The sequence below is a fragment of the Aotus nancymaae genome, unplaced genomic scaffold (genome assembly GCF_030222135.1).
Source record: "Aotus nancymaae isolate 86718 unplaced genomic scaffold, 86718_ANA_hifiasm-v0.15.2.pri h1tg000011l, whole genome shotgun sequence".
NCBI lineage: Eukaryota > Metazoa > Chordata > Mammalia > Primates > Aotidae > Aotus > Aotus nancymaae.
Window position 1 is genome coordinate 22580791 of NW_026988422.1, and position 26545 is coordinate 22607335.

Below are 26545 nucleotides of genomic sequence, written 5' to 3' on the forward strand. Positions count from 1 at the left end.
TAAAAATAAAAAAAAATAGAAAGTTGTAGTGGATACGTTAACATGATCTCCAAGCATAAAGCGTTCTATTTCTAACTTAGTATGAGAATTGAACTTCATTTACCTTGAGATATTTGTATAACATGTTCCATAGATTACATTCTATAAAATACTTTCTTTACCCTACTGTGCCACTGACTACTGTTATAATGGTTGAATTATCTTTTCAAGTTTATGTCTGGCAGTTGTACTAGTATTTTTGTAGCTTAATTTTTATATTTATATCTTTGAACTATCTAGAATTGAATTTGGGAGATAAGAAAGAGGCCAGGTGCAGTGGCTCATGCCTGTAATCCCAGCACTTTGGGAGGCTGAGGTGGAAGGATCATTTGAGGCCAGGAGTTTAAGATAGCAAGACCCCATTTATACAGAAAAAAATTTTTTTAAGAAATAAGATGGATCTAGAATTCCACTCCCCTACCTGGAGACAACTCACAGCTGGGAGTACTGGCAAATAGGATGATACCACAATGAGTGGTTGCAGTCCTTGAAGTGTTCTCCCTGTATGCCTGGCCTGAGACTCCCCTCCTCCATCAGAGACATTGTATATTTCCAAGTAGAATTCCATTATGATAAGCATTCAGCCTGGGGAGGCTATTCATACCACTCTACCTCCCAGACCTGCCCCCTTGCCCTATTAACTTAAGATTCTTCTCTCTCATCTAAAGACATCTTGAGACTGGATGGCACCAATAAGGGGGAATTCTGCCACAACAAACACTTTGCTAGGAAGCACTTTCCTTTCCTCCACCCCTCCAAGCAGGGGAGCCAATCACAAAAAAATTGCCTGGCTCAGGAAACACTTTTCATCCCAGGCAAGAGACTCCCTTTCCCCATCTATACGCACCACATTTCCTTGCCTGGTGAAGTTACTTCTTTCCTTTACGTAGCACCAGCAGGGATCACTGGGGATGCCAGCTGCTAGAGATTTACTTAAGAAGACCAAGACAATACTGCAAAAGCTTTGAAAGCATGATCGTCATTTAAACCACAACCTACAACTTTAGGCAAGAATATGCATGCTAAATCTAAACAGAGTGATTGCCTACTAAAATTAAAAATTTGAATAAGATATAGATCTCCCATAGCATAAAAACCAAGATATCCAAGATACAATAGAAAATTGCCTGTCGTGGCTGGGTTTGGTGGCTCACATCTGTAATCCCAGCACTTTGGGAGGCCAAGGTGAGCAGATCAATTGAGGTAGGAGTTTGAGACCAACCTGGCCAACATGGTGAAAGCCCATCTCTCTAAAATACAAAAATTAGCTGAGTGTGGAGGTGAGTGCCTGTAATTCCAGCTACTCGGGAGGCTGAGGCAGGAGAATCGCTTGAACCCAGGAGGTGGAGATTGCAGTGAGCCGAGATCATGCCAGGGCACTCCAGCCTGGGCAACAGAGCAAGACTCCATCTCAAAAAAAAAAAAAAAAGAAACAAAAGAAAATGACCTGTCATACCATAATTTGTGATTCAGGAGAATCACATGAATGAGAAAAGATAATCAACTGATACCAATACCAAGATGAATCAAATGTTAGAATTATCTGACAATGATCTTTAAATTACTATCATGAGTATGGTTCAGTTATAAATTCCCTTGAAATAAATGAAAAAAAAAAAAGAACATAGAAAATCACATTAGAGAAATAGAAGTTTTAAATATGAAACAAATGGAAATTATAGAATTGATAAACAGAATAACAACAAAAGTACTCATTGGATAAGCTCATTGCTAGGGAGTGGATAGAATCAGTTTACTTGAGGTTATATATTATCCCCTCAACCTGAAAATAGAAAATAGACTGAAACAAGATGAGCACATCCCCAATAATCTGTGGAAGAATGACAAAATATCCAATATTTGTGTCATGGGAGTCTCAAAGAAGAGAGAGAGAGAGCAGGTTTAAAAGAGCATTTAAAGAAATATGCACAAAAACTTCCAAAGTTTTATGAAAGACATAAACCCACGGATGTGAAAACCTGAACAAACCCCAAATAGGGTAAACCCCGAGAAACTGATACCAAGGTACATCATAATGAAACATCTGAAAACTAAAGGCAAAAAGAAAAGTATTGAAATCAAGAAAGAAATGACATATTACCTATGAAAGAATACCATTCAGTTAACATCAGATTTCTCATCTGAAGCCATGGAGCCCAGAAGAAAGTGGCATATTTTTCAAGTGCTGAAAGAAATAAAAATGTTAAGTGTGAATTCTGTATCTACCAAAATGATTCTTCAGTAATGAGGAGCAAATAGCCTGCTTCAGAAAGGAAAACTGAAAGAATTTGTTCCTAGGAAACTATCCTTAATTATTGGATGTATAAAGTCATTCAGACAGAAGAGAAACGTTAAATGAAGGAATCTTAGAGTATCAGGAAGAGAGAAACAACAACAGAAACAGCAAATATATCAATAAGTACAATTGATTATGATTTTCCTCATGACTTTTCTAAATCATATGTGATAACTGAAACAAAAATGATAATACCTTCTGATACCCAAAATAATATTTCAAAGTGGACCTACATGGATGTGAGGTTTACTTGAAATGGTAATGCATTGACAAGTCAGACATATATATTAAAAAACCCAAAGCAACCACTAAGAAAAATATACAAAATGACACATTTTAAAGCTCTGTAAGTTAATTGAGATAGCATTCTAAAATGGTTCAAGTAACCCACAGAAAGGCAAGATGAGAGAAACAGAGAAATACAGAGGAAGCAAACAGAAAACAAATAACAAATTGACAAACTTAAGCCCTAACATATATCAATAATTACTTTAAATATATGTTGTCTAAATAAACCATTTAAAAGGCAAATATTGGCAGACTGTATAAAAAGCACACTCAACTATATGCTGTCTATAAGACACTAATGACATATGTAGCTTGAAAGTAAAAGTATAGAAAATATATACCATGTAAACATTAATTTTAAAAAGCACATGTGGCTGTATTCATACCAGATAAAGTTGACTTAAGAGCAAAATAGCCCAGGCACAGTGTCTCACACATGTAATCCCAGCACTTTGGGAGGCCGAGACAGGCAGATCACCTGAGGTCAGGAGTTTGTGACCAGCCTGGACAACATGGTGAAACCCCGTCTCTACTAAAAATACAAAAATTAGCCAGGTGCGGTGGGGCACACCTATAATCCCAGCTACTCAGGAGGCTGAGGCAGAAGAATCTCTTGATCCTGGGAGGTGAAGGTTGCAGGGAGCTGAGATCGTGCCACTGCACTCCAGCGTGGGTGACAGAGTGAGACTCCATCTAAAAAAAAAAAAAAAAAAAAAGCACAAAATAAATTACTACAAAGAGGTAGATTAATAATGATTAAAGGGGCCCATGCCTGTAATTCCAGCACTTTGGGAAGCCAAGGCAGCAGCAGATCACGAGGTCAAGAGATGGAGACCATCCTGCCCAGCATGGTGAAACCCTGTCTTTACTAAAAATACAAAAATTAGCTGGGCATATGGTGTGTCCCTGTAGACCCAGCTACTCAGGAGGTTGAAGCAGGAAAATTGCTTGAAACCACGAGGCGGAGGTTGCAGTGAGTTGAGATTGCGCCACTGCACTCCAGCCTGGCAACAGAATGAGACTCAGTCTCTAATAATAATAATAATAATAATGATTAAAGGATTAATTTACCAGGAAGACATAAATATGTATATATTTATCAACTGAACTGAGAAAAACATGAAGTAAAAACTGATAAAACTGAAAAGAGAAATCTGCAAATCCACAATTATGCCTGGGTATTTCAACACTCTGCTCTCGGCAACTAATATAACTATTAGATAGAAAATCAACAAAGATATAGGAAATCTGAGCAACATAATCAACCATCAGGATGTAATTGACAGATATGTAACATGCCACATAACAGCAGAATACATATTTTGTTTCAAGTGCCCACGGAATATTTACTAAGACTATATCCTGGGCCATAAAACAAATCTCAATAAATTTATAGAAACTGAAGTCATACAGACTATTTATCTGACCATAATGAATTCAAACTAAAAATCAGTAACAGACAACAGGAAAAATCTCTAAACACTTGAAAATTAAACAACACATTTCTAAAGGATCTATGGGTTAAAGAAGAATCATCAAAGGAAATTAAAATTCATGCAACTAAATGTATTAAGTAAACACAACATGCCAAAATATGTGGAATGCAACTAAAGAAGTTCTGAGAGGGAACTTAATGGTACTAAATGCTTACCTGAGAAGTGAGGAAAGTTATCATATCAATTAATTTTGGGAAACTGGAAAAAGAAAAGCAGATTAAACCCAAAGCAAGCAAAAAGAGACAAATAATGAAAATAAGAAGTGGCATCAATTAAATTGAAAACAATTAATGAAACAAATTAATGAAAATTAATGAGAAAATTAATGAAACAAAAAGGCAGTCATCAGAAAAAACTTGATAAACTTCTAGTAAGATTGATAAAAATGAAAAGACAGAAGGCACAAATTACTAATATCAGGAATGTAAAATACAAGTTATATCTATAATCAGGAAAGTAATTAATTTACTACAGATCCAGTAGCCATTAAATATATTATAAAGAAATGGTAAGCTGGGTGTGGTGGTTCACTCCTGTAATCCCAACACTTTGGGAGGCCAAAGCAAGAGGATTGTTTGAGCCCAGGAATTTGAGACCAGCCTGGGCAACACAGTGAGACTCTGTTTATACAAAAAAGAAAAAAATTTTTTTAGATTAGTCAGGTGTGGCAGTGTGCACCTGAGTAGTCCCAGCTACTCAGGAGGCTAAAACAGGAGAATCGCTTGAACCCAGGAGGCGGAGGTTGCAGTGAGCCATGATTATGTCACTGCACTCCAGCCTGGGTGACAGAGCAAGACCCTATCTAAAAAGAAAAGAAATATTACAATTTTTTGCTCATAAATTTGACAATTTAGAGGAAATGGACTTGTTTCTCAAAAGCTAAAAACTGCCAGAACTGAACCAAGGTGAAGTAAGCAACCTGAATAGTTCTATCAACATTAAGTAAATTAAATTAGTAATTTAAAAGCACCCCAAAAAGAAATAACCAGACCTCTAGACGTCTACCAAACATTTAAAGAGAATTAACACCAACATTACATAATCTCTTCTGGAAAATGGAAAAGGAAGGACTATTTCTAAGCTATTTATGAGGCCAATATTACCCCCAATACCCAAACCAGATAATGACAGTACAAGAAAAAGGAAAACTATCAACTAGTATCTTTTTTTTTTTTTTTTTTTTTTTTTTTTTTGAGACAGAGTCTTGCTTTGTCACCCAGGCTGGAATGCAATGGCAGGTCTCCATTCACTGCAACCTTCACCTCCCGGGATCAAGTGATTCTCCTGCCTCAGCCTCCCGCTGGGATACAGGCGCATGCCACCACGCCCGGCTAATTTTTGTATTTTTAGTAGCGAGAGGGTTTCACCATGTTAGTCAGGATGGTCTGGAACTCCTGTCCTCAGGCGATCCTCCCGCCTTGGCCTCCCAAAGTGCTGGGATTACAGGCGTGAGCCACCGCGCCTGGCCTGAACTAGTATCTTTTATGAACTTAAACTCAAAAATTGTCAATTAAATATTGCCATATTGAATCCAACATTGTATAATAATAATTATACAGGGAGGCCGAGGCGGGTGGATCACGAGGTCAAGAGATCGAGCCCATCCTGGCAAACATGGTGAAACCCCTTCTCTACTAAAAATACAAAAATTAGCTGGGCATGGTGGCGCACGCCTGTAGTCCCAGATACTCAGGAGGCTGAGGCAGGAGAATTGCCTGAACCCAGGAGGCGGAGGTTGCGGTGAGCCGAGATCGCGCCATTGCACTCCAGCCTGGGCAACAAGAGCGAAACTCCGTCTCAAAAAAAATAATAATAATAATAATTATACAACATGAACAAGACGACATTCCTATTCTCACATTATATTTGGGAGTATGGATGAGGGTGAGAGGGAGAGTGGGGAAGATACAAGCAGTAAACAAATAAATATCCAAATGAATTTCAGAAATAAGTGTCTTGAAGATAATTAAACAAGGCAATGGGGGTTGCAGAATGAACAGGAAGGAACCTTTTGAGAAGGTTACATTTAATCTGATTCAAGAAGGAGCCAGACTTTCAGAGATCTAGAATCTCCTCAAGAGACACCATAGTGAAATGAAAAGCCTAGCTACAGACTTGGGGGAACCTGGAAGAAATATTCACAAATGCGTATGTCTAACAAAGGGCTCATAGTCAGAAGAATTAGCTATAAAGAATTCTTTCAAATAAGTAAGAAAAAGACAATCAAATATAAAAATGGACAAAAGACTTGAACAGGCTTTACATAAAAGATGATATTCAAATGGCCAGTAAGCATATGAGAAAAACACTGCTTCATATCGTCGCGTCAGAGAAATTAAAATTAAAACTACAGGAAGATAATGGTACACCCATCAGAATCACTATACCAAGTGTGTGTGTGTGCCCTAATGAGGGAAGATATGAAGCATCTGTGACTCAAACATTGCTGGTTGGAGTGTAAAACCAGTTTGAAAACTGGGAGTTTTTAATGAAATTAAACCTATGCCTGTTATGACTCGAAAATTTCTCTCCTAACTTTCTACCTAAGAGAAATGTGTATATAAGTTCAAAAAGACTTGTAGAGGAATTTTCATAACAACTTTCTTCATAATATCCAAAACTGAAAACAACCCAAATATGCATTAATAGAAAATGGGTGACTAACTTGTGGTATAGTTATACAATATAATATCATAGTAGTAGAGAAGAATAGGCTGCAGATTAATTCAGTAACATGAATAAATATAAAAAACATTATGTTGAAGAAGGCAGACCAGAAAGTACATGCTGAATGAATCTATTTACGTGAAGTTCAAGAATAGATAAAAATCTTTGGTAATAGAAGTCAAAATGGTGAGTAGTGACTAGAAAATAGCATAGGAGAATATTCATGGGGATGGAAATAGTCTATATCTTGATCTCAGTGGTAGATATATAAGTTTTACATATGCTAAAATTTAGCTATACATTTTACTTTATGGAAATTATCTATTAAACAAATAAATCAAAGATCTGGGTGAAGAATATACCAGGCAGAGGAAATAGCTAGTACAAAGAACATAGGATGGGGCCGGGCGTGGTGGCTCAAGCCTGTAATCCCAGCACTTTGGGAGGCCGAGGCGGGTGGATCACGAGGTCAAGAGATCGAGACCATCCTGGTCAACATGGTGAAACCCCGTCTCTACTAATACAAAAAATTAGCTGGGCATGGTGGTGCATGCCTGTAATCCCAGCTACTCAGGAGGCTGAGGCAGGAGAATTGCCTGAACCCGGGAGGCGGAGGTTGCGGTGAGCCGAGATTGCGCCATTGCACTCCAGCCTGGGTAACAAGAGCGAAACTCCGTCTCAAAAAAAAAAAAAAAAAAACAAAAAAACATAGGATGGAAATGAATTTAATGTGGTCAAATAATAGAAAGAAAGCCAGTGTGTCTATAATAGGGGGAATAGGGCTAAAAATTATCAGTTAACTTAATGTAGCAGTATACTAAGATGATATCAAATGGTATACTAAGATGATATCAAATGGCAGTGTATTAACTGAGTGTATTATTCACCTAGAATTTTTGGTTTAAAAATTTTGTTCAACTATTTGACATTTGTATCATATAGGAAAATATTGACTTGAAAGTCAGCAGACTTGGTTCCACCCACAAATAACTGACAACTTTTGGCTTTTCTGGACCTTCATTCCCTCATTTATAAAATTATGAAGTTGTTCTAAATGGTAGCTGAAGACCTTCCCAACTATATTTTTTTGTGTGTCTTAAAAATAACTTGAAAAACACCAAGCAAAAGAATACATCATTATTATTCTTTTATCTACAGAAATATTTATAGCCAAAGTTATGATGAGAACTGGCTTTTCAAAAATACTCAGAATATTTTAAATCCTCATTAAGGGAGCAGGGGAGAAACTTATAGATGCTTCATCAAAATGTTTTCTAGGAAAACCAAGAAAAAAGAATGAAGTTCATCTATTACATTATCATCTTACACTACATGTATTTAAAGGAATAAAAAATAATTAGAAGACAGTTTCTACCAAAATAGATTTTAATTTTTATAGTTTTTCACAATATTTACTTTGTATTTGAGTTACTTGTATATTTAAGTACAATGGTTTAAATAAATGTGGAGTTTAGATTTAGATCTTGTCTATCTCTTTTAGTTTCTGTAATCCAATCATTGAAGTATAGCTTGATGGTAGAAGAGTTTTGTTTTTTTAATAAAATGCTTTAAGTACTATAAATGTAGGTTTGATTTTAGTTATTCATCATCAACAGTTTCTTAAAAACTAATACATTCAATTTTTATTATATTTATTTAGAATTCTTTATTTAACCTCTCTGTTCATTTCTGTCTTATTTTCAGAACTGAAGGCGGAAGCTAGTCTAATGGACCAGATGAGTAGTTGTGATAGTTCCTCAGATTCTAAAAGTTCACCATCTTCAAGTAGTGAGGATAGTTCTAGTGACTCAGAAGATGAAGAATGCAAATCCTCTACTTCTGATACAGGGAATTGTGTCTCAGGACATCCTACCATGACACATTACAGGATTCCTGATATAGATGCCAGTCATAATAGATTTCAAGACAACAGTGGCCTTCTGATGAATACTTTAAGTAAGTATATATAAACACAGACAATTGGAAAAGTAAGAACTTATAGTGGAGCCATATTGATTGTGACCTAAAATTTGGATAAAGAAAAAGATTCCTATTTTATGCATTTGATACTATTAACAATTACCTTTTTATTGAATTACAGTTTTCTTTTGACTCTGTGACATGATGCCTTCTTGGTTTTTCTCCCATCACTCTAGATAATCTTTTCTCTTATTCCTTTGCAAGTTTATAATCTTCTGCTCAGTCATTAAAGTTGGAATTTCACAAGGCTTTCTTTTGAGTTCTTTTTTTCTCTTTGTTCTACACTTTTTCCTTAGATAATCTCTTCCATGTTTTTATTGCAGTCAATACTTATGTGTAGATAACTTGCAAATTTATATCTCTGATTCAAACCTCTAGGCTTTAGACACATTTTTAACATCATCTCCCGTCATCTCATCTCCTTCAAATTTACTTTGTCCAAAACCAACTCATAATCAAGCTTTGGCTGACTCTGTTACCTCTTAGTGAAGGTAGCATACATTTAATTCTGCAAATCAGAAGTCTAATTGTTTTCAATGGGTGAGTTTCTTCCTCTTTACAGTGTAGCCACTCCTTTGTCAAGTCCTATTGGTTTTGCTTCCTATATATTTCTCAAAAGCATCTGCTTCTCTCCATCTCCACCACTATCACAGTAGTTCAAACTATTAATTCTTGCCTTATCTACTACAGTGACCTAAATGGTTCACCCCTTTATCTAGACAAGCCCATTTTTTATCCATTGTGTATGTTGTAGCCATATTGATTTTCTTCACAATTCAAATACAATTTGTCATCTCTTCTGCTTTAACCTTTTCAATAGCTTGTAATTTCTTTTAATATAGAGGCAAAACACCTTAACATAATGGTCTTGATTTTTCTTTTCTAGCAACATGTGCTTTCTTTTTGCCACTATACTCAAATACTTTGACTCACATCAGGACCCTTATACATCCTCTCTATTCAGCCAGAAACACTTTGTTCTTTTCGTGTAGTTAATTTTTTCTCCTTAGATTATTGCTCAAAGTTACTTTCTCAAGGAAGTCTTCTTCACCTTTCCAACAAAGTCCTATCCTCTTTTTTATAGACCTTTAGAATATCAGATATATCTACTTTATATCAATTGTGACAATTGTAAATTTACATTAAATTGTGTGATTTGCTCTCTTTCTCTAGAGTATAATGTTCCATGAGAACAGGGACCTTGTTTGTTTTTGCTTATCATGGAATTCTAATACTTAGCATGTGGTACTTGACACATAGTTGATGCTCAGTCAGTACTTTTTAATAAAGGCATGCAGTTTGGTATTACCTGGGGAGAATGGAATTTTCTGTTTATTTAAAATTAATCTCATAATGTTCATTAATAATGAAAAAAAGTAAGCAGCTAGGAAAAACTGACTAGCTCTAGCCTAATAGTAGAACTAAAGATGAAAGAAGCCAAGACTGAGAGGCAGAGAATTGATAAAACTATGGGTCAATTAGGGACCAGCAAAGATACTTTGAATTTAGTGTTATTCTTGTCTTGGGAGGTAATATTGGAACATCTGATTTTTTGAATGGCCTAGGGAACATGGAGAAAACTCAACTTGGTTGTACTATATGAGAATCTGAATAAAAGCTAGGAAAAATTTTCCAGAAATTACTAAGTTCTATAGTAAATTGAGCACATGTCTGGGAGTCAGCATATCTGCATTATATTCCTGACTTCCTTATTACTTATTATTTATGTAACTAATAACAATACACTTAACTTTCTTGTAGCTTCAGTTTCCTCATTGAAAGTGGAGGTCCCACTGCCTTGTAGAACTTTGGAGGGGTTCAAGATATTTTATATTTTATAATTTCTTTTTAAATCTAGAATAGTTTTCTAGTAAAACATGGCGCAGTGAATTTATATTTTTAAAATCCCTTCTGTGCCAAACAAATGGGAACAATTGGTAAAGTATTAAAAGATAAAACCCAGGCATGGCCAGAATCAAATGTAAGCTAAACATCTCCATAGAGAAGAACTGAACTATAAACACAAAACAGTGGGTGTAGTGGAGCTGAAGCCATTGGATCTGAGTTCAAAAGAAGGTGATAGTGGTAAGGATCTTGGAACTTTCTGGGAAAGGTATGATAAAATAATCATAACTTTTAGGGAAACTTTTAGGGAAATAATCAGAACTTTCAGGGAAAGGTATAATAATAATCATCATAACTTTTAGGGGAACTTTTAGGGAAATAATTAGAACTTTCAGGGAAAGGTATAATAATATAATCAGAACTTTTAATAGCTTAAAAGTTGTGATTCAGTGAACCTGAGTTATACTTTCTATTTGAAGCTAGAGAATGTATGTCTTTGCGGGGTAGTGGGGAAAGGGAGAGAGCATTGATAGAGGTGGGGCTAAATAATAAAAGGAGATTGGAAGAAATAGCCAAATAATAAAAGGAGATTGGAAGAAATGGCCATTTACATGATAACTGAGGCTACTGCATTTTAGAAGTTGTGGGCTTAGGGTCTGTAGATCCTTGCTATCCATTGACTCCTGGAAGGGATCCAGGAGGATCCCTTCTGCAGGGGATAACAGTCTCCAAATATAATCATGAAACCCGTTTCTGGTAATGGAGCTTAGTGGACTAGGTGGAAGGAACTACAAAACCCTGTCAGAGTGGTGTGAGGATAGAGAAAAACAGAAAATTTCCACTCAAAATGAGCAAATATAATTCCAAAACAGAAGAAAAAAGTCTAATGCTAAGAAAGTCAGCTAACAGAATTAACAGTTAGAGCATTAAATTCTAAATTCAATGTTTTAATTAGTGTTTATTTAATAATAAATTTATTTATTTAGTATTTATATTTATTTAGCATTTATTTATATTTATTTATTTATGATAAATTAGTATTTATTTAATACTAATTTATTTAATAAAATAAATTTAATTAGTATTTAATTAAAATATATTTAATTAGTATTTAATTTAATAAAAACTAAATTCAATGTTTTAATTAGTCCTATAAACTCTATCTTCAAAGTATATTATGAATCTGACCACTTAGCATCACCTCCCCTGGACTACTTGAGTCAAAGCAAACCTTATTTCTTACATGAGAGACTGGATTAGCCTTACAACTGCTCTCTTGTTTCTGTGTTACTTCCATACCCTGGTGGAATTTACTGATCTACAACAAGTTTTAAGTTAGTTGCCTGCTTAAAATTTTCTCATTCTCATTTCATTTTCAAACAAATCTAAAGTTTTTACTATGACTTTCTGTATATCTTTCTGACCTCATTTACTACCGTTATCTTCCTTATTAATGCCATTCCAGCTACGTGGCCTTCTTGCAAGTCAGAGAATGCAACAAGTATGTTCTTCCCTTGGGGCATTTGCACTTCTGTTCTTTTAGCCTGGTCACTTCACCTCCACTCCCTCCATTTTTTATTACTTTCTTCCTATATTTGGATCTCTGTTCAAAAGTCACCCCTCAAAAAGGCCTTCAAAACTACCCTATCTAAAATAGCACCTGCCATCACTATCTCCATATCCATTTTCATTTTTCATAGCACTTACCCGTACTTGGCATTGTGTTATATGTTTATTTGTTTACTGTCTGTCTCCCCCACTGAACTGTAAGCTCCATGACTGTAAGTATATACATGAATTACAAAAGGAATAAATGGTGAGTTACTCTTTTTTCTTTTTTTTTTTTAAATAGAGACGAGGTTTCACCATGTTGGTCAGGCTAGTCTTGAACTCCTGACCTTAGGTGATCCTCCCGCCTCGACTTCCCAAAGAGCTGGGATAACAGGCGTGAGCCACCACAGCCAGCCGATGGGTTATTCTTGACATGTATTTTTAAATTATTTTGACTCTATTTTAAGTAAAAAAAAAATAACATTTTTTTCACTCTTCAAAATGATATACTCTGATCTTCTAAACAACATATTTCTCATTTCCTGATTTAATTAAATCAGTGATGTAAAAAAAGAATGATGGGGGTATGTAAAAAAGACTAAAATAGATGGCCAGGAAATACTAAAACTGTACTGAAGTTTGATGGTATATATATTTTTTACACACAGCATTATTTGAGTAACTAATTGTGTCACTGAATTACAGAATAAGCAAAGTGCTAGCTAAACAGAATCACTCTTGGGGGCTGTATTTTGTCTAAAATTTATGTTATGCAAACAAATATTAAATATTTAATTACTACAGTTTTGTTATTTCTTTTTTATTTTAGGAAATGATTTGCAGCTGAGTGAATCAGGAAGTGACAGTGATGACTGAAGAAATATTTAGCTATAAATAAAAATTTACACAGCAGGTATAATTTATTTTGTATTAAGAATAAAAATTCCTAAGACCGAGGGAAATATGTCTTTTGATGAGAAAAATTAAATTTGATTCAGAAATTTCAGTTGATGTTATTTATTTATTTGTTTATTAGACATTGTCTTGCTTTGTCACCCAGACTGGAGTGCAGCTGGGGGCTCCTACCTCAGCTTCCCATAGGTGAGACTATAGGCATGCACCACCATGCCGAGGTAATTATTTGGGGGGAGGGGAGTAGAGATGGGGTCTTGACGTGTTGCCCAGGCTGGTCTCAAGGTCCTGGGGTCAAGCAGTCTTCCTGGCTTGGCTTCCCAAAGTGCTAGGATTATAGGTTTGAGCCACTGAGCTTGGTCTGATGTTATATTTTTAACTGCTTGCAGGTTAGGTAACTTGTTCCACATAGTATTAGTTAAGTGGCAGATCAGGTGTTTTAGAGTCTAAGTTTAGTGTTCTGTTTTACCAAATTGCTGTCTCCAGTTGTCAAAGAGCAAAACTATTGATTTCTAATAAATATCCATGGTTTTATGGTTTTAATTTTATAATTTTATATCTCCAAGCCTTTTTTTTTTTTTTAAGATAGGGTCTTACTCTGTTGCTCAAACTGAAGTACAGTGATGTGATCATAGCTCACTGCAGCCTCAAGCTCTTTAGTCTCAAGTGATCCTCCTGCCTCCAGAGTGGCTATGGCTAGGCACCCCACCATGCCCAGCTAATTTCCTTTTTTTTTATTTTTTATTTTTCTTAATAGAGACGGGGACAGGGTCGTAAAGCTTTCATCTCAGCCTTCCTGTCTGAGCCTTTTCTATCTGATATTCCTTAAATTATGGCTCAAAATACTTTAATTTTTGATAAAATTAAGCTATAATTTAGGAGAAAGATTGAGTTAAATAATTATTTTAATGTAATAACTGTTCTGTTATCTCTTGCAATATTTTTCATCAATTTATTTTGCTTTTGAGAGAAATAAGCAATTAAGTGTTAAGGGGATAAATAATATTTATATTTATAATAAAATATCTTTTAATTTTATTTAAAGATAAATAAAATTTATCTTTATCTGGCAGAATGATAGATGTAGGAATGATAGAAAGCCACTGACCAGTAGGTTCTTTTTTTTCTTTTGAGGCCCCATTGTTAGAACATTTCTTTATATATATAAAACCTTATATATCTATATTTATATATTATATATATAACTTTATATACATATTTATCATATATATTTATATATTTTTTATTTTTATATCTCTATAAAATATAAAGTAATTATATATATAAACTGGTATAAAATATAATTTTATATATATATAAAACTTTATATTTTACAGTAGTTTTAGGTTCATAGCAAAGTTGAGAAGGTCCTATTTCTTCTCTCCCCATTATCAATATCCCACACCAGAGTGGCATGTTTGTTAAAATAGATGAACCTACATTGATAGATCATTATTACACAAAGTCCATAGTTTACATTAGGATTCAGTCTTGATGTACACTCTATAGATTTTTGACAAATGTATAATAATGTGTATCTATATTTTAGTAACATTTAGAATAGTATCACTACCCTAAAAATCCTGTGCTCTACCTATTTATCCCTCCCTTTCCTCTTCCCCGCAGCAATTACTAATCTTATTGTCCCCATAGTTTATTTTCCAGAATGTCATGTAGTTGGAATTATACAGAATTTAGCCTTTTCAGGTTAGTTTCTTTCACTTAATAATATGCATTTAGGTTTCATGCGTATTTTATTATGTCTTTCATGGTTTGATGGCTCATATTTTTAAAGGTTAAATATTATTCTATTGTCTGGATGTACTATGGTTTATTTCTCAACCCAACTACTGAAGGACATCTTGGTTGCTCCCAAGTTTTGTCAATTATGAAAAATTTTTAAATTCAACTTCACTTTCTTACCTTTGGAATTTGGGCTTTTTTTTTAATTTATAAATTTTTATTTTAATCTTCCTTTTTCCTTTTTTCTTTCTAGCCTAATTTTAGTTAAACTGTCTTTATTTTTATTTCTATTTTATTTATCAATTCTTAGCTAAGACAACTGTTATTTATTACTTAACTGAAGCAAGCTCATAATTCAAAGTGGCTAGTGAAACTTGCTTATCATTTAATATAGTAATCGTAATGGTTTTTACTGAAAGTTGTTATGCTGACTTTTCTTTTTGATGTTAACGCTACCAGAAATGAGTACATGATGATATGAGCTGATAAAGCTGGCTATATAACATGCATTATGTTTTCAAAATTACAGCAAGCTAAACAGTACATATTCAGTACATCATTCCCCCTCCTTATTATTTCCCCCATAAGTGAAACATTCTTAAAGACCCTTTTTAATAGATTGAATACCTAGTATATCATTCTTTATACCACTCAAGGGTATATATAAGTACCTCAGAGAGAGGAATGAAATCATATCTCCCGTGTTTTTGTATCTTCTTATTTGATGTGTTTTCAGATACCAAAATGTAGGGAGCTAGTCAATTAGATAAGTTCTCAGATAAAAGGTTCTCTGCCAGAAACAACTGATGATCCTGACATGATTCGAAACATATGTGCTTTTAATTTGATCTGTTCTGAAACTGATGGTAATGTAAGTATGCAAGCAGAAAAAGTAAGTTGCCTACAAAAGAACAAAAATCAAAGGACTCTGCATTATTCTATAACACTAAACTCTAAAGGTAATAAAACTGCATCTGTGCAAGCATATTAATATGACCTATGAATTATATATTCATCAGATGTCATCCATAGCTTGGTAAGAAGGTATTCTTAGACATATGATAATTCAGGAATTCTATCATTCAATTATCATTTCTATAATAATTGTTTTAGTAATTTCTAATTTATCAAGAGATGAATCAAAAGAACTCAAGAATAGAAAAAAGTATAATAAAAATATATTATAAAAAGATTGATAACTATCTAATATTTTCAGGACTGGCACCTTCTCTGTCTCCTGAAGGAAACTCACTCAATTTGAAGGTGTTGTTGACACTCATGCCCAGAACATTTTAAGTAAAATTGACTTCTGGGATGCTGACTAGGGAGCGAAGACCAAGAGCTTATTGGCCCTACTACCCTGAAGCTGCAATCCTAGTTGGGGGAATCATGTTTCAGGCTGAGACTGGGTGCATGTGCAGCAGAAACCAGAGATGGCCCAAGCTATTCACACACTCTTGACCAACCCTGAGGCATGTGCATAGTATACTCAAAAGGGCCTGGTGAAAAATAAAACTTGGGAAGACTTGAAAATAACAAGTTCTTTGAACGTATTCCCTTACACATACAGATCTATTAGCAAAGGACAAAGTCTTACTGACCCAAAGTGTTTGGATACAATATCTTTCCAGTCTTTGGCCACTCAGAGTACCATTTTGTAGAACAGTGACCTTGAGGGAGGAGGGTTTGACTGGGAGGCAGAAGAGAGGCAGTGGTATTACCTCTAAAGGACTTTTGGCATTGAGATGCTAGAAATTTTTTTTAACCTTATCTGGGTAGTGCTTGTGTAAGTTACACACATATAAAATTTAACAGAGCTGTACACTTAAGATTTGTTCATTTTACTTCAAGTTACATTTAATTTTAAAAGTCCATAAATAAAATCAAATGGAAAAATATTGCAATTTTTTTAGGATGGCAGAACATTAATATCAATAATGTTTAAATCGATCTTATAAATTTACGATGAGGGGACAAACAACTCTAGAAAAATGGGCAAAGAAAATGAACAGGCAGTTCCAAAAATTATAAAAGCATATATTTTAGCTCAGCAGTCTCACTTCTGGAAATTTACCCTACAGATATATTTAATTCTGTGCAATATTATTATTGCAGTATTACTTACAATAGAAAAAGACTGTGAACCCTGAAAATTTGAGACAGGTCTCAGTTAATTAATTAATTAATTAATTTTTTTGAGATGAAGTTTTGCTCTTGTCGCCCAGGCTGGAGTGCAATGGCAGGATCTTGGCTTACACCAATCTCTGCCTCCCAAGTTCAAATGATTGTCCTGCCTCAGCCTCCTGAATAGCTGGGATTACAGGCACCTGCCACCACGCCTGACTAAATTTTTTGTAATTTTAGTAGAGACGGAGTTTCACCATGTTGGTCAAACTGGTCTCAAACTCCTGACCTCAAGTGATCTGCCTGCGTCAGCCTTCCAAATTGCTGGGATTACAGGCCCAACAGTCTCAGTTAATTTAGAAAGCTTATTTTACCAAGGCTGAGGATGAGCCTGTGACACAGCCTCAGGAAGGTCTGATTGATTACATGTGCCCAAGGTGGTTGGGGCATAGCTTGGTTTTATACATTTTAGGGAGATATGAGACATAAATCAACATATGTAAGAAGTATATTAGTTCTGTCCAGAAAAGTGGAGACAACTCAAAGCAAGGCCCCCCAACTGTGGGCTTCCAGGTCATAGGCAGGTGAGAGACACATGGTCGCATTCTTTTGAGTTTCTGTTAAGTCTTTCCAAAGGAGGCAGATTTGCCCTGAGCGATTCCCAGCTTGAAGAGGCCCAAGATATTTTCCTTTCACAAGACTGAACCTGAGTATGCATCAATATAGGACTAACTAAATGAACTCTATTTTACCTCCATACAGTTGATAACCTGTTCACAGATTTATTGGCTACTTGGGTATTCTTTTTATGAAATATCTGTTCAAATCTTTTTTTTTCTTTTGAGAGAGAGTCGTCCTTTTTCACCCAGGCTGGAGTGTAATGGTGCAATCTCAGCTTACTGCAACCTCCGCCTCCCAGGTTCAAGCAACTCTCTTGCCTCAGTCTCTCCAGTAGCTGGGATTACAGGCACCCACCATGATACACAGCTAATTTTTTGTATTTTTAGTAGAGACAGGGTTTCACCATGTTGGCCAGGCTGGTCTCGAACTCCTCAGGTGATCTGCCCATCTCTGCCTCCCAAAATGTTAGAATTACAGGCATGAGCCACTGCTTCCAGATTCAAATCTTTTGAATATTTTACCATTTACTTATTAATCTTTTTGTTATTGATTTCTGCAGTTACTTATATAGTCTGGACACAAATTCTTTGACAGATGTATGTAATACAAATATTTTCTCCCCCTCTGTAAATTGTCTTTTTTTAAAGCTATAGTTTTAAAATAGTATTACACTTTAGTATTGAGGTCTTAGATTGATTGGGTAGTACAATCCTCCACCATTATTCTTTTTTAAGATTGACTTTGCTATTGTGATAAACTGCTTTTTTTGCCAGCTAAAACTAACTTTCTCAGACTAAAAGCTGTTCAGGCTTTATGTTAGCTTCTTGAGCTGGACAGACTCCATCTTAGCTTCTTCATTTCAGTTATTAAAATACCATTAAGTATGTAACTGTAGTATGTAGCTGGGGCAGGCTGACACTGGGCACCTCCAGGAATGCATTTGTTGATAAGAGGCTGAGTTAAGTGGTACCAGCAGAGCCTGGGAATGCAGGTGCTGTCGAGTGCCCAGAGCCCCCATTATCTATAAATTGTATGTCTTTCACGACAGCTTTACCCCTCGCACCTGGAACTGTTTTATTTCTCATGTGCTAGTTTATCTTTTAACTTTTCACTTACTCTGCTTCTGTGAAAAATTTGCTTCAGCTAGGTTTCCCCTCCCTTTTAAAATTAGGGTATAAAAGACCACCTAACTTTTTCTGAGGGGCCGAGAGAATTTTGGGTGTTAGCCACCTCTCAGTCACCGGCAAAATAAAGGACTCATAATTCAGTCTCAGAGTGTGGCGCATTCCTTGACTCTGTCAGGTACAACACTATCCTTGGCTCTTTGCACTTCCATGTTGACTTTTAAAAGCCAACTTGTCATTTTCTATACTCACAAAACCTGCTGGGATTTTGTTTTAAAACTGTAGATGGTTTGAGAAATACTGACATCTTTATAACGTGAGCCTTCCAAATCATGAGCATGGTATGTTTCCATTTATTTAGATCTTCAATTTCTTTCAGTAAAATTTTTTACTTTTTAGTATTGAGGTCTAGAAGATTTTTTGTTAGATTTATTCCTGAATCTATTTATATAAATAAATAACATAAATTTATTCTTTAAATTTCCCTTTTCTAAATCTTTGTGACTGATGTTTGATACAATTTATTTTTGTGTATTTTATATATAGAGACCTTGTTAAACATATGTTCCCTTTTAATTTCATATTTTCCTCTTCTCTCTGACTATGTTAGATTCTATTAACTTAGAGTGCCAGTTTACTTTTATGTATATATAACTGTAAAACTTTGTCATATGTCATAATGTTATCTGATGTTGTAATCACTAAGGACACAAATATTCTTTACTCATCACTGATATTTAGATTCTTTAGCTTTTATTGTTTGTCTCTGAATAGTTGGTGCTCATTTCTCTTTCATCTTTTCTCTTTTTCCTTCTATTTGATGTTAGCAAAATAATAGGATATAAGAGCTGTCTTAATATTATGTAAATGCCTTGGGGGCATTTGGTTCCAGTCTTTGCTTTATCCCTTCTGAGTTCTGAAATATCCTTCAGGCTAGAATAGGAGAGAATTTAAAACCAGTGTTTCCCAAATTCCTAGCATAAGAATTGCTAGAAGTGCTTTGAAAATAAAGGTTTTTAGATCCCTACAGAGATCTACTGAATCAGAATTTCCAAGGGAAAATGATGCTTATCCTCAGAGAAGTTTCATTTACATAAGACAAGATTAAGATTCCTTTCACCTCTGATATTTGATTCTGTGAATACTATCATTATATTACCATAATTAAAAGAAGAATTTTATCTAAACAAAGGAGTGTCAGAAAACCACTGCCAATACTCCAAAGTTTGGTATTTGGGATACCTATGAGCACAAATAAATTGGTACATTGCATACAGGTACTATTCCATCTACTCTGCCAGATCAAGAAAAGCCACGGACATAAGTGGATCTTCAAGGCATCTGTGCCTCTGCTAGTTAACTTGACTAGTAACTTCTGACCATTTATTTTTGCATCCAAAGTCACTAACCAAACCAGGTTAGATTCCTGAAAGAATCTAACTATGCTTAATCATTAATGCCACAATCAGAAATGAAGCTGGACTCTTCTTTGGGTAAAGGTTGGTGGGAGACAGTAGAAATGAGGAGTGTAATAGAAACTGAGAAGATATGGTCAAAGTCTGAGTTAAAGTTTAAAGAGGAAAAGAGAGTTTATCCTGGTCCTATTTGTCAATAAATTATTCAAATAGTTAATGTAAAAATTTTGTGAGAGATAGAGTTATAGGTTTTCTCTCTTATATTTTCAAATAAAACAATTCATTCTGATGTTGCCTGACCTTGTTAATTTAGTCTTCATTTTTCTTATTTCTTTTATAGCTCTCTAGTCTTTCTTTTTTCTTTTCTTTTGACAAACAACTAGAAGGGCACCATGCACTTTTGTTACTCTTTTACTTTGACTTCATAAAAGTAACACAGCATAAAATGCACATAGCATTATCATGTTTATTCTTGTTCCACTTCTGGTAAGGACTAAATATATATTCTAGAGTCATTAGGGAATTTACTCACTGAAAATTAAGAAAAATAGTGTTCACAACAGTACCTAGAAAGCAACTGGTTCACAATTTTTGCTCAAATTAAATTTTATTTCTTAAATGAAAGAATAGATTGATTAATCTTGAAGTGAGAAAACGAAAATAAAAGGAATAACTTTTGCAAAGAAGAAAAATGGTCCGTAAATGTATATCACCAATCCTTTTCTCTCATTTTCTTTAGCCCCACCTCTTTAATTGGTTATAGGCTGTTTCTAGCTGAACTTTTAAGATGTTGAAAACAAAACAAAAATCACCATCTTTCTTTCTTTTTTTTTTTTTTTTTTTGAGATGGAGTCTTGCTCTGTCATCCAGCATGGAGTGCAATGGTGGGGTCTTGGCTCACTGCAAGCTCTGCCTCCCGAGTTCAAGCAACTCTCCTGTCTCAGCCTCCTGAGTAGCTGGGACTACAAGCACATGCCACCATACCTGGCTAAGTTTTGTATTTTTAGTAGAGACAATTTTATGTTGGCTAGGCTGATCTTGAACTCCTGACCTTGTAATCTGTCCCCCTCAGCCTCCCAAAGTGCTGGGATTACAGGCGTGAACCACCACACCCAGTCTAAAGTCATCATCTTTCTTATCTCCCAAATTCAGTTTCTGATGACTTTCCTTCTCCAATGCATTTAAATCCTCTGTATTCCTACATTCCATTTATGTAATTTTCATAACTGAATAATGGCTCAAGTCATTACTAATACTAACTCCACCTTTCCTAGCTATGATGGCATAGTGAAAATTCCAGATCTGCCACTTACTGGACAGGTAACTTTGAATAAATTTTTTAGCTCTGGGAACATTAATTTCTTTAAAATAGGGATAGTAATATTAATTAGAATAAACATATATGTTATATATACATACAACATATATGTAATTCATATATATTAACCTTTCAATAACAGATGGTCAATAAATTACAGTTATTCTTAGCCTGAAATCAGTTTTTCTTTTCTTTTTTTTTATTTTGAGACAGACTTTCACTTTGTCACCTAGGCTGGAGTGCAGTGGCAAGATCTTGGCTCACTGCAACCTCTGCCTCCCGGGTTCAAACAATTCTTCTACCTCAGCCTCCCAAGTAGTTGGGACTATAGGTGCATGCCACCATGCCCAGCTAATTTTTTGTATTTTTAGAAGAGACGGAGTTTCACCGTGTTATCCAGGATGATCTCGATCTCCTGACCTCGTGATCCACCCACCTCAGCCTCCCAAAGTGCTGGGATTACAGGCGTGAGCCACCACGCCCAGCTAAATTCAATCTGTGCTTGAAGTGTTGTGTTCTTAACTATCTTGAACTCCTTTGCAAAGATAATCTTTCTTAAGCATAGATTTTCTAATCCGTTCTCTAACATTGTTTCATTCTGTCTTTGGCATGTTTTCACTTTGCTGTGCTGTACCTTTTACACATTCTTTTGAACTATAGCTTCCTGCTTTGCTCTGGATCAGGAAGCTATTGAAGCTGACACCCACAGAGTTAAACTCAGTTGCTGAAGCCACCAGCTCCCCCTCCCAGTCCCCCTTTTCAGAGTAGGCTGGCAGCTGTCCTAACTGCCTACTGAAGCCAAATGCTTGAGGAGAGAGAGAGAGTAAGGAGCCAGTCATGAATACCTTCCAGAAAAATGAGTCCAAGGAAACTCTTTTTTCACCTGTCTCCATTGAAGAGGTACCACATCGACCTCCCAGCCCTCCAAAGAAGCCATCCACGGTGAGTCCTTAGATTCAATTCTGCCTCTGACACGAATGGCCTCCCTCTTTTGGCTCTCTTCCTTGGCCTCCGGAGCTTCAAGCTGAGCTGTATTAGGGTATTAAAATGATTCTCTCGGAGTAAGAATTCACCTGAAACCACATCTAAACAGAAGCTTCCTTTACGTAACAAGACAAAGCAGCAGGAGAGGTAGTCGAAGTTCTTCAGTTGGGATCCAGGGACTTGCTGAATTTCATTGCATATTCTGTTTCCCTGGGGGGAGGGAAAAAGCAATTTGAATGTCCAGGGAAACTGGCAAGCATTCTTGTCTGGAGAACTGTGTGTGATTGTTCTTTCTTTACCAATAAAAAAATCTGCCCTTAGTTTCCCTGTGTGCAGAGCCTTCTGCTGAACACCAATGGAAGTTTCAGAATAGATCCAATCTCTATTACTATGCGTTCCCAGTCTACTGTGGGAGATAGGAAAGAGAAACAGAAAAGTAATAGTAGTGTTTTGCATTATGTACTTGCTAAAGCACTTCTAAACTCATCATCTCAGTCAATTCTTACATTAAAATTCTGTAAGTGGGAAGGATATATAGTAATGATAGCCAATATTTACTGAGTTCTTACAGTGGGCCAAAAGGTGATGTTATTCTTATTTCTTTGGAATAACAGAACAGAGGCATAGAGACAGGTGTAGTGACATGGCCAGTATAAGTATGTTAACATAGCCAGTGACAGTGTTGTCTAGCTAGTGACAGTGTGTCAGCTAAACTCCAGATTTCATAATTCTCAAGCTATGAGCTACAAAGATAAGAAGCCCAGTTCATTGAATGTTTCAAGCAAGTTATTATGATACATTAAAATATATTAATGTTTAGGAGGATCATTTATATATATCCCTAGGGGTAAAAGAATAGTACATTAATTTATTATTTTTATTAATTAATTTATTATATTTTGCCTATTTTTTTTTTTTTTTGCTAGTGATATCTCTTCTGGTCCAAAAGAATTTAGGGCTACTTACAAAGATGTATATACTGCTCACAAAATGAGGCAATATAATTTTCATGATAAATTTGACTGTACCAAGGACAGAAATCCCTATGTCCCCTCTCATTGCTAGTTGGTCTATTGTAATAGATAGGATATTGAAATAAAACATAACATTCTTTATATTCTGACTGATATGTCACATGAAAAAAGCATAATTCTTTTAATGTCCAGTAGGATTATCATGAAAATGTTATAGAATCTCTTTAGTAGGAAGACTAGACATTTAATTTTACAGAATTTAAAAACTCTGCCCAAAGTCAAGGTGATCAACTGGCTTACCCTTAGGAATCTCTGTCCTCCATGTTGGGCTATGTGCCTGGCTCCAGTAGCCTCTGAAGGAGAAGCTATCATATTGCCAGGATTCCTCCCAGCATGGTGAACAGAACAGTTGGGGACAAGAAGGGTCAGTCCCCATGGTGGAGCTAAGCAGAGACTGACATCTGAATCTCACTGCTTGGATATCAGGTATTCCATAGGCTACCTCTTTATTCTGTTCCTAGAAAGTTAATATGACCATTCTTCTGCCCAGAGCCCTAGGCTTTTCATTTAGTAGTTGTGGGAAGATGAGCAGGTCCTGATATCTAGGATCAAAGAATGTTTGAGCAAATCCATGTAAAATAAATGAGAAACAAAATAATATTCAGATTAGCTTCTATTATTTCTAAATCAGCAACGTAAGCACTTTTAGTGTGATAATAGCTGTTTCATGAAGAGTAGAGACCATTGCTTCATTACCTACCATGGTGATTTGAAATAAATGAATTTTTCAGTTGTGCAGCAATCTAATTGTTCAAACGGGAAAACAGCTCATGCTTGAATCATTGCCTTCTTGTTTAATAGAAAATCTGTGGCTCCAACTATCCACTGAGCATTGCCTTCATTGTGGTGAATGAATTCTGCGAGCGCTTTTCCTATTATGGAATGAAAGGTAATTTTGTATCCCAGAGCCCTACCTACTCTTCTCCACTCACCCTCACCTCATATTTGTAACAGCCTGGTCTCTTTATATGCACTTATTTCCCTAATCCACTCTTTCTGCCTTGGTCCAAATTGGTTCTTTACTTTGGCCAAAACTTCCAATAAATATCTCTTAGGATTTCACCTAATAACTCATAGAGGCCAAGATCAGAAAGGTGTGAAAGAAACCAGAACACAGACTTTGAGAATGTAAGTGGATAGAGCTGAACATGATGGCACATGCCTGTAGCCCCCACTACTTAGGCTGAAGCAGGAGGATTGCTTGGGCTCAGGAGTTCCAGGCTATCAGGCACCTATAATTGTGTCATTGAATGGCCACTGCACTCCAGCCTGTGCAGCACAGCAAGAACTTGGAAAAGTTCTCATTATGCTCTCTCATTACCTGACTTTCATTTTTCATGCCTCTTCCTCAGTTATGAGCTAACAGCTCTTGGCTAAGAGCTCATACCTGAGGAACAGGTATGAAGAATGGAATTCAGATAAGATCTCTCATCATCTTGTTGCTGGGAAGGAGAAGAGAGGGAAGGGATATTGGAAGCACCCATGTTATGTTGATGATTGGCCTAAATGATGCTAGGGGTGCACATAGACTGAAGGGAGGAGTATTATATTTGTACATTCAGTGTAGTCCCATTCACTCCCACAACTCCCATGGGGCCCTGCTTGTACTGACTGGCAGTCACTTCTCAGTCATGTCACTGATGGGAGTGCTGAAGGCCAAAATTACCTTATAAAGACCAGAGATCAAATTTTTTTTTTTCCTCAGTCATTTTAATGCATCTATCTTGTTTTGTCTCCCCACCCCCCCTTCTTTTTCCACCACAGCTGTGCTGACCCTGTATTTCCTGTATTTCCTGCATTGGAATGAAGATACCTCCACATCTATATACCATGCCTTCAGCAGCCTCTGTTATTTTACTCCCATCCTGGGAGCAGCCATTGCTGACTCATGGTTGGGAAAATTCAAGTAAGGAAGATAGGAGGTCACATCCCTACAGTTTTCATAGTTTAATTGTGCAGAAAGCTATCACTTCTAGCCTCTTGCTTTTGAGCAAGAACATACCTATGTCATGCATGAAAAATAAGAATCTCTGTACATCTGTGTAGTGTGGAAAATTTGAAAAAAAAAATCTCTCTGGCAACAAGAAAAGACTAGTCATTATCAGTTTTTCCAATGTTTTTACATCTTCTTCAGTTGTGATATCTTTTGTTTATTAAATCTAATTTTAGGCCAGGCGCGGTGGCTCACGCCTGTAATCCCAATACTTTAGGAGGCCGAGGCAGGCCGATCATGAGGTCAGGAGATCAAGACCATCCTGGCCAACATAGTGAAACCCTATCTCTACTAAAAAATTCAAAAATTAGCTGGGCTTGGTGACGGATGCCTGTAGTCCCAGTTACTCGGGAAGCTGAAGCAGGAGAATTGCTTAAACCCAGGAGGCGGAGGTTGCAGTGAGCCGAGATCGCACCACTGCACTCCAGCCTGACTCCTGGCAACAGAGCGAGACTGTCTCAAAAAGAAAAGAAAAGAAAAGAAAAAAAAATCTAATTTTAACCTTCCATTCTGTAATTTAATATTAAATCTTGTTCTGATCTTAGTGGAGACAGAGAGCACTATCCACCAGCAAATTTCTTTATATATATATATATAAAGAAAATAAAATATATATATAAAATATATATATATATTTTATTATGTTTTAGGTTTTGGGGTACATGTGAAGAACATGCAGGATTGTTGCATAGGTACATACATGGCAATGTGATTTGCTGACTTCCTCCCCATCACCTATATCTGGCATTTCTCCCCATGTTATCCCTCCAACTCCCCACCCCCTACTGTCCCTCCCCTAGTTCCCCTCCACAGACCTCAGTGTGTGATGTTCCCCTCCCTGTGTCCATGTGTTCTCATTGTTCAACACTCACCTATGAGTGAGAACATGCGGTGTTTGATTTTCTGTTCTTGTGTCAGTTTGCTGAGAATGATGGTTTCCAGGTTCATCCATGTCCCTACAAAGGACACGAACTCATCGTTTTTTTATGGCTGCATAGTATTCCATGGTGTATATGTGCCACATATTCCCTGTCCAGTCTATCATCAATGGGCATTTGGGTTGGTTCCAAGTCTTTGCTATTGTAAACAGTGCTGCAGTGAACATTCGTGTGCAT

General features: G+C 36.0%; 2 protein-coding genes across 3 annotated transcripts in view; both read left to right on the forward strand.

Annotated features, from left to right (window-relative positions):
- Nucleotides 1–13168, forward strand: part of EAF2 (ELL associated factor 2) — a 35549-nt gene extending 22381 nt beyond the window's left edge. For both annotated transcript variants that reach the window (XM_012476215.2, XM_021673983.2), the window contains 2 exons: nucleotides 8491–8742; nucleotides 12992–13168. In XM_012476215.2, the coding sequence (XP_012331638.1) occupies nucleotides 8491–8742; nucleotides 12992–13038 (299 nt within the window). In that variant the 3' untranslated portion in view covers nucleotides 13039–13168. The remainder of the gene's footprint in view (nucleotides 1–8490; nucleotides 8743–12991) is intronic.
- A 2732-nt stretch (nucleotides 13169–15900) lies between these two features.
- The window catches only part of SLC15A2 (solute carrier family 15 member 2), a 62535-nt gene continuing 51890 nt past the window's right edge, over nucleotides 15901–26545 (forward strand). The window contains exons 1-3 of the mRNA XM_012476214.3: nucleotides 15901–22361; nucleotides 24239–24326; nucleotides 25202–25343. Of these exons, the coding sequence (XP_012331637.1) occupies nucleotides 22257–22361; nucleotides 24239–24326; nucleotides 25202–25343 (335 nt within the window). The 5' untranslated portion in view covers nucleotides 15901–22256. The remainder of the gene's footprint in view (nucleotides 22362–24238; nucleotides 24327–25201; nucleotides 25344–26545) is intronic.